The sequence below is a fragment of the Mastomys coucha genome, unplaced genomic scaffold (genome assembly GCF_008632895.1).
Source record: "Mastomys coucha isolate ucsf_1 unplaced genomic scaffold, UCSF_Mcou_1 pScaffold1, whole genome shotgun sequence".
Taxonomy (NCBI): Eukaryota; Metazoa; Chordata; class Mammalia; order Rodentia; family Muridae; genus Mastomys; species Mastomys coucha.
The window spans coordinates 6,098,102-6,111,937 of NW_022196891.1; the positions used below are offsets into that span (position 1 = coordinate 6,098,102).

The window sequence follows — 13,836 nt, forward strand, 5'->3', positions numbered from 1 at the left end:
ATAGAGCAATGGGGTTAATCTGTTTGAGATAGAGCAGTGGGGTTAATCTGTTTGAGATAGAGCAATGGTGTTAATCTGTTTGAGATAGAGCAATGGGGTTAATCTATTTGAGAGAGAGCAATGGGGTTAATCTGTTTGAGATAGAGCAGTGGGGTTAGTCTGTTTGAGATAGAGCAATGGGGTTAATCTGTTTCAGATAGAGCAGTGGGGTTAATCTGTTTCAGATAGAGCAGTGGGGTTAATCTGTTTGAGATAGAGCAGTGGGGTTAATCTGTTTGAGATAGAGCAATGGGGTTAAACTGTTTGAGATAGAGCAATGGGGATTAATCTGTTTCTATTTCTCCTGCTTATGATTTAGATATCTTGAGGAACACGTTTCTTTCTTTTCTTGATGTATACATGCTGTCACTAAGTTAGAATATTCTAGGTACTTTGACTGTGCTGTCAAATTATATAATATTCGGAAGGTTCAAATCAACAAAGACAAAACTGATTTGCTGATATCAGAAGAGGTGAGTGAGGGTTCAAACACAATGTTTTATATCATTATGTATAAAACTCAGTGGTTTATTTTGAAGTAAATGACTGTATAAAAATTATTATTATTTCAAGATTTTAAATACACATTACACATGGCTTTGATCACACACATACAAACACACACACACACACACACACACACACACACACATATATATATATGTATATATATATATATATAAATGTTGTCTATAACAAATCTATGTTGAACATATCAGTTTACCCAAATGCCTGTGGCCATGTCCACCAACACCTAAATATTTACAGGAAAGTTAGTAATGGTACTTTTTTTTTTTTTTATGTACATAGGCCTTTCTCAAATAAAGCTAAGTGAAGTTAAGAATCCTTTAGATTAATAGGGTCTAGATGTCCAAATAGAAGTTTCTTCTATATTTGATAATATTGGGCTAGAGAGATTGCTCAGCCATTAAAGGTTAGGCTCACAACCAAAAATATATTTGATAATATCTTTATTGAAAAATTTGAGGAAATGATAGCTTATGTATTAAATATTGAATCTATTCTGAAATGAGTAGTACATAAAAGGAAAGATGGTATTTGTTTTTGATTTCTGAGAGGAGGAGTGGTTGATGGATCTTCTCTGGGATGCATTGAATACGAATAGTAGAGGCTTATACATCACTATGTAAAATCTCAGAAATGAGAATGAGCTTAGATATTTAGATATATTGATAGATGCCTATCTGTAAAACGATAGGGCAGCTTAAGTGTCATTCTACAATTATATAAATTGTCTCTGAAAAGTCACTCCAACAAGTGCTAATGGAAGTCAAGTATTTATTTGAAAGAAGCTAGAAGAATCATTTTGTGTCCTAATACTACCAGCATAAAAAACTGCACTGATTGCTGGCTCCTGGCTGGGACAACTCTCTTCCCACTTCCCATTATGCCTCAGATTAATCAACCAAGTGCCTTCCTCAGTCCCTGCACCACTGAGATGGAAATGCCAAGTTTGGCTGTCTGTTACCATGGCAAAGCATTAGATGAATTCACCTTGAGGAAGGAAAGAATTCATTTGGCTTGAAAGATTAATTACATCATCACAGAAAGCTAGGCCAGGAACTTGTGCTTCCTGTGCCTTGCTCAGCTACTTGTTTACAGCCCAGGTTCACTAGCCTACAAATGTCACCTCCTATAGTGGGGCTGGGCCCTTACATAACAATTAATAGAAATACCCCATAGTCACATCCCAAGGCCAGTTCGACAGTGGCAGTTTCTCCATTGAAGTTACCTCTTCCTAGAGGACTCTAATTCATGTCAGGTTGACAATAATTAACCAGGACACTGGAGTACAGTGTGTCTCTGCAAATCTTTCTGAGGTCTGAGACCCAAGGTTCCTGCTTAAATTTAGGTTCACTCTACTTTCATAGACTATTCTACCCTCCAATAATAATAATGATAATAATAATAGTGATGATAATAATAATAATAAATATCGAATTTTCTCTGCTTGTTTTTATTTTGGGGTTATATTTTATCTAATATCTTTATAAATTAATTGGTGATTTTAGTCAAAATTTACTTATAATTTGTTGAGCTTGTGTCCACTAAATAGATACAGAGCAATACTTTTAATATTTTGTTATCTCAAGACTGTCATTTAGGAACATGATAAGCACATAGCTCTCTGGACAAGTTATCTGTTTGCTAGTGTGCATTATCAACGTCTTCCACCTTTTCTTGACTTATTATGCAGTTCTTTCTCCGTATCTTGACTTTCCCTGTTTAACACAACAATTCAACTTGTTAGATTTCTCCTATACATTTATAATGTATACTAGAACTCCCTTGTATCTGATCGCCAGAAGAGGAGTATCATCTGAATCTATAGATGAATAACAGGAAAGAATTAGAAAATTATAATGACTTATTCACATTACCAACACACATATATACCAACACCATGGATACATGTAAAGATCACAGCTGTTAGGTAAATATTGCACTAACTCAGTAGAGTTCATAATTAAGGAATGATAACTCTTTGTGTGATAAAGAATTTAGTTTCCTATGAACTTAGATCATTTCTAGATCCTCAGTTATATTTAATTCTGGATGAGATAAAAAGGACCAACAAATGAATGCTCACATTATATTAGTTTAGTCTAATTCTAGAATAAAAAACAGAGTAAAATATAGTCACTAGCTTCACCCTAATGAGAAATTGAATGAATATATGTCAACTTTGAGCCATTCAGATTTTATTAATTTAGAGGCCAAAGTTCAGAATAAACTTGGAGAAAAAAATGTCTTTCTGAAACCCATCACTATGCATAGTGTAATTTTCCAAAAGCTTCTAGAATAAACTGACCAAAATTTCAAGCCAACCAGAATTTTACTAAGCTAGTCCAGCTGTACTAAAACCCCTGTTCACAAAAAAGAAGATGAAATAGAAAAGGAAAAATAGGAAGAGAGACTGTTAAAAATTAAATTGGATAATGCTCACAGTGCTCATCTCCAGTAGAGGATAAGTCTTATTCTCTTATTAACCATTAGGTGATTGTAGTTGTTTCTTATAGTGGGACTTTATGAAACTTCATACTTTCAGCACTGGCATGTCTACTGATATTGTCATATCTCAAGTCTTGAGCTTTGAAATCATATGCATACAAAAATGGATTTCATATTTTCTCTTGTGAGTCTGTGTATAGGTTTAATAATTGTAAGCAAGGATGCAATCAATGGAAACCACTGAGAATGAAAGGAATTAGGGAGTAGAAAGGGAAGGTGAAATTATATTTTATTTAAAATGTATATAAATATGTTGATTTGTACTTATCATGTGAGACAAACTTGTTAGTTAAGTAAGACATAAAGAAGTAAGAAAGCCCATGAACTCTAACAAGGAAGAAGTGGGGCTGTTGGTATTTATGGGCATAACTAATCCCTAGTCAACGATCTCTCCTAGAATAACAAACAATTGACTCTTCATCAAAAATATTGACATTAAAAGCAAATTTTACATTTATTTATTAACTTGGATCAAAGAAAGATACAAAGAAACAAGAAGTTTATAATAAATTCTAAAACCTAAATATGTATGTATGTCTAGGCAAACTTGTAGAACTGATAGATGTGTGGAAAGCCAAATCACTGCTAGAAAATATAACAGACACAGCTAACTATAAAACTAGTATTCATCATTTGAATGGCTCTACTTACTAAGAAGTGAAATTGTCAGTTATTTATAAGTTAATTCATTGGATCAATGAAACTCCTAGCAGGCATTATCTATAGATCTGTGAATAAGGTTAATATAAAATTTGAAAAAAAAATAAAGGTCTTTGAATTTCTAAGAAAATCTGAAAAGGATGATTTAAGACAGGAAATCAAATTTCATGACTTAGAGGTGTTATAATTAAAATGATACATTGTGATAGCCAAATACTGCCAGGAGAGAGCTGTTCTCCTAGGAGTGCAGACATACTTGTGAGCACAGGTAAGACCACCACTTCTGCTCAGATGGACCATCCTGGAGAACTCAGGACACAAGATCCTAGGAGCAGCCTGGGACAGGATCCCTCCAGTTTCCATCTGCACTAGGAGTTGATCCTGTGTCACAGCATACACAAATACCACCAGGAGAGAGCTGGTCTCCTAGAAGTTCCTACACACCTGTGAACACAGGTAAGAACACCATTTCCGCACAAATTCCTGGCCAAAGAGGGTCCCACCCAGAGCTATAAGGACACAGAAACTAAGAAACACCATGGGACAGGATCCTTCTGGTTTCCATTTGCATTCTAGACCTGACCCTGTGCCACAACTCTCCATACTCAAATTCCTCCAGGAGAGAACTGGTCTCCAAAGAGTACTGACAAACAGGCCTGCAGAAGGGACCATCCACAGTCAGAGAGAGCAAGACCAGCTAGCACCAGAGATAACCAGATGGTCAGAGGCAAGGGCAAGAACATAAGCAAAAGAAACCAAGGCTACTTAGCATCATCAGAACCCATTTCTCTCACCAATGTTAGTTCTAGTTATCACAACATACCAAAAGAGCAAGACTCTAATTTAAAATCTCATCTCATGATGTTGATAGAGGACTTTAAGAAGGTCATAAATAACTCCCTTAAAGAAATACAGGAGAATACAAGAAAACAGCTAGAACCCCTTAAAGAGGAAACACAAAAATCCCTTAAAGAATTACAGGAAAACACAAGCAAACAGGTGAAGGAATTGAACATAATTATCCAGGAGCTAAAAATGGAAATGAAAATAGAAACAATAAAGAAATCACAAAGGGAGTCTACCCTGGAGATAGAAAATTGAGGAAAGAGATCAGAAGTCATAGATGCAAGCTTCACCAACAGAACACAAAAGATAGGAGAATTCCAGGTGCAGAACATACCATAGAAAACATTGACACAACTGTCAAAGAAAATGCAAAACGCAAAAAGCTCCTACTTAAAACATCCAGAAATCCAGGACACAATGAGGAGACCAAACCTAAGGATAAAAGGTATAGAAGAGATTGAACATTTCCAATTAAAAGGCCAGTAAATATCTTCAACAAAATTATAGAAGAAAACTTCCTAAACCTAAAGAAAGAGATACACATGAACATAGTCAAAACACCAAATTAACAAAACAAGAAAAAACTATTAAAACAGTAAGGGAGAAAGATCAAGTAACAAATAAGGGCAACATCAGAATCACACCAGATTTCTCACCAAAGACAATGAAAGCTAAAAGATTCTGGGCAGACCCTAAGAGAACACAAATGCCAGCTCAGGCTACTATATACATAGCAAAACTCTCAATTACCATAGGTGGAGAACCCAAGATATTCCATATCAAAACCAAATTTACATAATATCTTTCCACAAATCCAGCCCTACAAAGAATAATTTATGGAAAACATCAACACAAGGTGGGAAAAAATATACCCTAGAAAAAGCAAGAAAGTAGTCTTTTTTTCAACAAACCCAAAAGAAGATAGCCACACAAATATAAAAAAAAATTTAAGAAAATATCAGGAAGTAAAAATCACTATTCCTTAGTACTTCATACCATCAATGGAGTCAGTTCCTCAATAAAAATACATAGAATAACAGACTGGATACCTAAACAATACCCAACATTTTGTTGCATACAGGAAACACACCTCAGTGGCAAAGACAGATCTTACCTTAGAGTAAAGGGCTGGAAAATAGTTTTCTAAGCAAATGGTCCCAAGAAACAAATTGAAGTGACCATTCTCATATTGAATAAAATCAACTTTCAATGAAAAGTTATCAAAAAGTTTAAGGAAGGACACTTCATACACATCAATGGATAAAATCTACCAAGAAGAACTCTCAATTCTGAATATCTATGCTCCAAATGCAAAGCCAACCACATTCATAAAAGAAACTCTACTAAAGCTCAAAGCACACATTGCACCTCACACAATAATAGTGGAAGACGTCAACACCCTACTCCCATCAATGGGACAAATCATGGAAACAGAGACTAAACAGAGACACAGTAAAACTAACAGAAGTTATGTTCCAAATGAATTTAAAAGATATCTATAGAACATTTCATCATAAACAAAAGTATATACTTTCTTCTCAGCACCTCATGGTACTTTCTCCAAAATTGACTATATAATTGGTCACAAAACAGGCCTCAACATATACAAGAAGACTGAAATAATGAATAATGCTCGTCTTCAATAACAACACAAACAAGATAAAGCCCACATACACATGGAAGCTGAACAACACCCTACATAATGATAACTTGGTCAAGAAAAAATAAAGAAAGAAATTAAAGACTTTACAATTTAATGAAATTGAAGGAACAACATACCCAAACTTATGGGACCCAATGAAAGCAGTGCTAAGAGGAAAAGTCATAACTCTGAGTACCTCCAAAAAGAAACTGGAAAGAGCATATACTAGCACCTTCATAGCATGCTTCAAAGCCCTAGGACTAAAAGAAGCAAATACACCCAAGAGGAGTAGATGGCAGGCAATTATCAAACTTATGGCTAAAATTAACCAAGTAGAAACAAATAAAACTATAAAAAGAATCAACAAAACCAGGAGCTAGTTCTTTGAGAAAATTAACAAGATAGATAAATCCTTATCCAGACTAACCAGAGGGCACAGAGACCATATCCTAATTATCAAAATCAAAAATGAAAAGGGAGATATAAGAACAGACACTGAGAAAATACAAGAAATCATCAGATCCTACTACAAAAGTCTATATTCAACAAAACTGGAAAATCTGGATGAAATGGACAATTTTCTAGACAGATATCAAATACCCAAAATTAATCAGGATCAGATAAATCATCTAAAAAGTTTCATAACTCCTAAAGAAATAGAAGCAATCACTAAACGTCTCCCAACCAAAAGAAGTCCAGGACCAGATGGGATTAGTGCAGAATTCTATCAGACCTTCAAAGAAGTACCAACACTCTTCAAACTATTCCACAAAATAGAAACAGAAGAAACACTATCCAGTTCATTCTATGAAGCCACAGTTATGCTGTGTATTCTCCCTTGGAGATGGAATGGGTCTGTCTAAACAGGAACTTGTCACAATTTCCTTTCATAGAGGACTTTATATGAGATTTTTTTTCTACTTCTATCGTGTTTAATGTTCCACATAGATTTTAAAAACTTGTTGAGTGCATATTACTTATAGCTTCAGAAGATATCATGTATATATAAGAGGCATTTAACTATTGTAAATTATTTTGATGACTTAAAAAAGTCAATACAGAATTGCATATTTTAAAATAAATTTTATTAGTTTAATAAAATATATGCAATATTTAATAAAATAAAGTAAAAAGCTGTATTGTGTGTGCAAGTTGAGGTTGGACACAAACAAAAAATGGTACTAAAAATTATAGAAACTGACCCATAAATGTATGATTAAGTTATATTTTTTGTGTAGCAGGGTAGCATAATGGAAGAGGATGGTTGTAAGTGTTTTTTCTTCATTTTGATTTGTTTTTGCATGAAATTGAACCTCACTGGGTCCCCATTTGTTGAATCATATGCGTAAAATTACAAAGGATGGTCTAGTTGGATTAAGTGTGTTACTGGGAGTAGGATTTGAGATTTTATTTCCAATGTGTGCTCTCAGTTTTATCACTTGCTAGCTTATCTCTGTCCTCATACACCCTAATGATCTGAAATTGCAAGTGCCCATAAAACTCTATGTAAGTTGCCTTAATCTTTCTTTCTTACCACAGCCATAGAAATGTATTTCATATCATAGGATTTCCAAGGCATAGTGAGTTATATAGGAATGCATATGGCATTAGTTATTTTTCTGTTCCTGTGATAAAATGCATGACAAGATAAATATTAATATTTACATTGGCTCATGGTTTAAGGACCTGTAGTCCATCATAGCATGGAAGGCATAACACTGAAAATGATGCAAACAATCACAGAGGAGCCACAACCAGCAATAACTGGAGATTGTTGGTGTTCCCATGACTTCCTCTTTTTAATCTGAGATAATATGGAGATAATAATGTGCTCTCCACATTCAGGGCACATCTTCACTCCCTCAGTTAAATCTCTCCTAAAACACCTAGGGAGTTTTTCCTAGTTGGTATCAAACTCACTCAAATTGACAATGAACGTTAGCCATTACATGAACCAAAACTTGTTATATTTAACCATATATTTCTGCCTTGGTCCACAAATTCCATGGCCTTATCATACTGCAAAAAGAGTTTAATTCATCTGTAAGAGTCATTTATGTCAGAATAAATCTAATTCATCTCTAAGAGTTACTCACATAGTTCAGCATTCTCTCAGAAACTTTTGACTTATACCCAATTCAATTCAAGGAAAAGTACAGGGAAGTACATGGCAGGAGATGGAGGAAAGCAATTGAAGCAGGAAAATGATGTAACTATATTGTGGGAAAAATTATTATAAAAAATTAAGTTATATCCTTACAATATGCATTATTATGGAGTGAATCTTTCCATTTCAAGAGGGAGAAGGGGTAATCGTGAAAAACGATTTGGGCACATGGAAGCTAAAATGCAGAAAGGAAAACACTAATTCTACAAAGCTCCATGTCTTTCATCTGGGACAGATGGCATCATTTGAGTTATAACAGGATTAAGGAGCTCTGTATATCTTGCCGTTCCATCTCTTATGATATCTGTACCTTCTCTCTAACCCCAGTTCCATTCTGTTTCTATAGCTGAGGATCCACTGTCCTATATCTCTTAGAGCACTGGCCCTTTGAGCCTTTAGAGCTGAACCTGATTGCATACACTCCTGTGATAGTGATTTGAATTCCTTCAACAGCATTCTCAATTCCATCTTTTCAAAGGAGTTTGCATACTTAACAACTGAAGTCTTCCATAGGTGGAGTCTTGCCTTCAGGGTACATTTTCAATTGTTTGATAAGTATAAGATTTCTGTGCTTTCTTTTTAACAATTTCAGCTGCCTGGATACTTTTAACTTTTCTCTGAGAACCCATCTCCTTCCATGGGAAGACCCATGAAGAAAAATAACATAAACTTCCCGTATCCTAGTCATACCACTCATATGATATTCATATGGAAATAAGACTTTAGAAAAGATCTTAAAACATACCATGTCAAATGACTCAGCCAATATTGGTCTGCACCTAGATGAGGAATTAAGAGTTGAAAAACTGCCTCAAGAGTATCCCCCCAAATTCCAATTCAGAAATATAAAATATGCTAAAGGACTACCTTTGTTTTAATCTATTGATGTTACATGGAGTAGCCATTCCACATCAGCGAAATAAATAAGGGCTGTTCTACATTGATTGGTCAGAAAGAATGGAGACAATAGAAAATAGCAAATTGATTTTGAAATATACTGACAGTATTAGTACATTCTGCTCACTATGAATAAAAATTACTGGGATGCTGAATAAAGGATGGAAGAAAATGAGTAAATAGTTTCAGTAGTACTTCATATGTGTGCTGTGAGATCTAATAATATGTTTATAAGGATTGATGACAGAGTTAAGGCAGAGTAACAGATTATGTGAGGCAAAGTGACAAAAAGTTATTTTGAAGGTTCCACATATGTATAATTGAATCAATCGTTAATGGTCGTGCCTAAAATGAAAGTACTTATTAAGCTTTTCTTTGTTATTTTTATGCTGAATTATTTGTTATGAAATTAGAACCATTGTCCAAATCAATTCTGAAGACTACAGTGAAATGTAAAGGTGGTAATTATGATGGAATATTAACATGGCCTGAGAATACAAGTGTACCACGATTGTTCACAGAGGTTTGAATTGTACATATTCTGTGGAGGAAAAGGATGGAAATTTACAGCCTTAGATGTAAAACTTCAGCAGTAGGTGTACCACTTTCTTTCATGTCTTTGTAAAGCAAGTTAATACTTCTATGTGATGATTCTAGTCAAAACCTGTTAATATTGGGTTGATGATATCCAAACAAAATTTGGTAGCCCATAAGATCAAAAGATAACTGGATGATAACTGGATATGTTTGATTTTAGAGGGACCCATATCCAGGATGGGTGCAAGTGTCAATTGTAAGTAATAATAGCAAAGCGTGAAGAGATATAATGGAATATTCACAGTCACGTTGAAGAATAAATGTATTCTCTGATGCTAATTTCAAAACATTTGACAGATGAAGAAATAAATTACCAAAACACAGGCTATACAGGAAAAGGTCCAAACATGACATATGCTACTGGAATTAGTTAGCAGGATTTGATGGCCACCTAAGAAATTAATGTAAAAAGATTTAAAAAGATTCTAAATAAACATGAATGTGAAATATTTTCTTTGATTTTCAACTAGATATTCAATTGACAGAAACACAGACTTGGAGAGATATTTCAATATTGATGCCAACAGTGGAGTTATTACTACTGCCAAATCATTGGATCGAGAGACAAATCCTGTTCATAACATTACAGTCCTCGCACTGGAGAGCCGTAAGTCGAAAGGTTTAAAATGAATTTTGCATGGGTAGTTATTAGGTTAGGTTAGTTTAAGCCTGACTAAACTGAACAAACTCTAAAATGTCCTCAATCACTAAGATGTAAAATACACACAGATTTATTGTTTCTATGTGCTGAAGCTTACATAGATAATGCAAAAGAGGAAAGTGTAAAAACTAAAGGGTGTGACTTGCCTTCTGATACCTTTATTGACTTTATCTTGATAGAAAGTTACTGAATTAGTGTCTCCCAATATATACATATATATGAATATTGTGATATTGAACTAATTTTAGTCTGTGAATGAAATAACTGTAGAGAAAATATATAAACATACTATTAAATACATATTCAAAGAAAATGAATGTATATGATATGCTTTTACTGATATAAATATGGTCTATGGCACCATTAAAATGAATTGCATAGTTCACTATTCCTCACTCAACACCTTTATAAGGGACTGTCCACAAATATACATATATACATATATATATTCATGTAAAATATATATAAATATAGACATTCCAAAACTATACACTATGAACAACCATGTAAAATGTATGTTTAAATATATATACATAAAAATTAATAAATTTATGTGGGTGAAATTATTTGCAGTTTTGTTTAAATAGCATTGTATTATGAATCTATTTTCTATTTGAGATTATACTTTAGAAAAGGGAAATTATAAGTTTTTTTTCATATTCTTTGAATAAAATAGCAATGCATGATGAGCAATTTATCAGAGTTAATTAGGAAATATTTTCTTATTTATCAGAAAATCCATCCCAGGTGGGGAGAGGCTATGTGGCCATCACTATACTGGATATTAACGACAATGCACCTGAGTTTGCCATGGACTATGAAACCACTGTCTGTGAAAATGCTCAGCCAGGGCAGGTGAGAGGCTTTGCAGCAGGTTCCTTCTTGCAGTTTCTTTAAAAGCAAAAGCATCCTGCAGTGGTGCCTTTGAAACTCCCAGTTTTATGATAACTCACAATCCACATATTTCAGCAAAATTATCACTTTGATGTGTAGCCCAAGCTAATATTAAAGGAACTTTCAAATTCTTGTTTAATTGGACTATGATATTCCTCAGGAAGAGAAGGTAAACATTGTAAAAAGCCTTGATGTATACTTAATGACCTAGATTCCTTTAAGGAAAAATAAAATGCATTAAACTTCACTGAACTCTTTCCTACATCACATTATACAAATGAGTTTACATACATCGAGTTTCTGAGAATTTAGTGCACTTCACAGTGGCTTTGGTCTGTCCATCTCTATTTCTTAGAGTCTTAAGATGTTTACAGGAATATCTAATCAATTGTTGCAGCTTGATTTTGAGGTTCATAAATGTAACTTCAAACATGTGCTTTGAAAAGGACATTTGTTTTCTGAGGCCCATTTTAGAATGATTTCAAGTTGGTACACCTGATCTATTCCCTGAACTCATTCAGAAAGATGACATTTGTGATAAGGTGCAAAATTACTTTGTCCTGCTGCAGAAATCTCAGCAGAGTGCACTAGTCTAATTTCCTTGTTTACATTCTTTCTGCCTAGGTTATCCAGAAAATTAGTGCAGTAGATAAAGATGAGCCATCCAATGGACACCAGTTTTACTTCAGCTTAACAACTGATATGACAAATAACCACAACTTTTCATTGAAAGATAACAAAGGTAAGGCTAGATACATCATTGCAAGTATTGGCTCCTAAGAAAGTCCGGTATTTCATTTGGAAATGCTTTTTATTGGAGAAAAAACCAGAAAGGACATTAATTAAGAGGTTGTAATTTTTATCTGTGGATTTACTCTTATAGAGGAGAAGATGCTATTTAAATTATTTCAGGCATAGAGCCAGATTAGAAATGTTAGACCTATATCTCTTGGCTGTCTCCTGGGTATTTACCTCCTCAGTTATATACCAGGCTGGTTATCCAAATTACATCATGCTTTGAAGGCCAGCTAAGGTCCTTAATAGTTCTGTACAATGTGGACAGTACTTGAGAACTCAGAAAATATTTGGATTATATATTTCAAATTAAATCACATAATGTTATAAGAATAGCAAAAATTATTGTATTTTTCCACAAAAATGTAAATTTTTTCATGTAAAATATAATAATGATTTGGATAACTTGAAATTGGATGATATTGACACAATAGACATCAATTTGCATGAAATATTCTGGATAATTGAACACACTTTGCTTTGTGCTGCAGTAATATTTCATTACAAAATGTATAAACTGATCACCACCCTGTATAGAAACAATGAAAACTCTTTGATTTCCATAAGTAAATGATGAGGGCCACAGTAACTTCATATTCAGAGAACTTAATGGACAGCACTTAAGTTACTATGCTCCTCATGTCATCTGAAATGGAAATGCACATTTAGATTCTTTTATGTTGTCATTAAGCCACCTCTTAAAATCTTTTAAATTAATGAACAAAGACAAAATATTAAGTAATAAAAGTACCCTCTTTCGCATGTCAAACTTAATTTCCTTGCTTTACTGTTAGCTGTGCCGATCATAGGTAAGTGTTATTGTAGTGACACTTTACAAGTACCTATAGGCACATTGCTGTTTTGCTTAACAAGTATTAATAATTACATTCTCAAGAAAGCATTAGAACTTACTCATATTTTATAAAGGTTTTTGTGTGGATCACGCTTAGTTTTAAATTAAAGGGTCCACGTGGCTTACTGGAACAGACTTGCTTTCAGAAGGAATTTAGAAAATCATTTGCCTGAGGACACAACTTTAGTGCAAAAACTGATTTTAGCCTAGAAAATTCAACCTGAAAGTAATAATTTTTTTCCTGATCCTATTCTCTATCGAATGAGAGCACTCCGTTGTCCCTTTAGTAATATAAAGGAGAGCGCATTCTCTTGGTGGGTAATCCCAAACTCTCTTACTTAATCATTGTTGCAAAGGTCCACTCTCAGTCTTTGAAGTTGTCTAGCACAGATGCAGACAGGGGAATACACGACCTTCACGAGAACGTGGTGAATAAATCCCTCGAGTTCCACAGTCCAATAGCATCAATATTGCTGAACAGCATGTACAAGAAAAACCTGAATTTGTGGGGCATCCATACTGCCATACATCTGAAATCTCCTCATGTCACACACAGCAACCTCAAAATATCCAAGGCTGTACCTTGAAGAGCATCAGTAGAACAATTAAAATTTATTAGTCTTATCTTCTACACTAAGGAAGCAAATACAGGCTGGGTAGTGGTGGCACACTCCTTTAATCCCAACACTTGGGAGCCAGAGGCAGGTGGATTTCTGAGTTCAAGGCCAGCCTGGTCTACAGAGTGAGTTCCA

General features: G+C 34.3%; 1 protein-coding gene across 6 annotated transcripts in view; it reads left to right on the forward strand.

The window, feature by feature from the left end:
- Positions 1–13,836, forward strand: part of Cdh7 (cadherin 7) — a 146,453-nt gene that overhangs the window by 93,089 nt on the left and 39,528 nt on the right. For 5 of the 6 annotated variants that reach the window (XM_031379948.1, XM_031379939.1, XM_031379923.1 and 2 more), the window contains 3 exons: positions 10,352–10,488; positions 11,276–11,397; positions 12,061–12,178. In XM_031379948.1, the coding sequence (XP_031235808.1) occupies positions 10,352–10,488; positions 11,276–11,397; positions 12,061–12,178 (377 nt within the window). The remainder of the gene's footprint in view (positions 1–10,351; positions 10,489–11,275; positions 11,398–12,060; positions 12,179–13,836) is intronic. The other variant, XM_031379928.1, reaches the window with a different exon arrangement.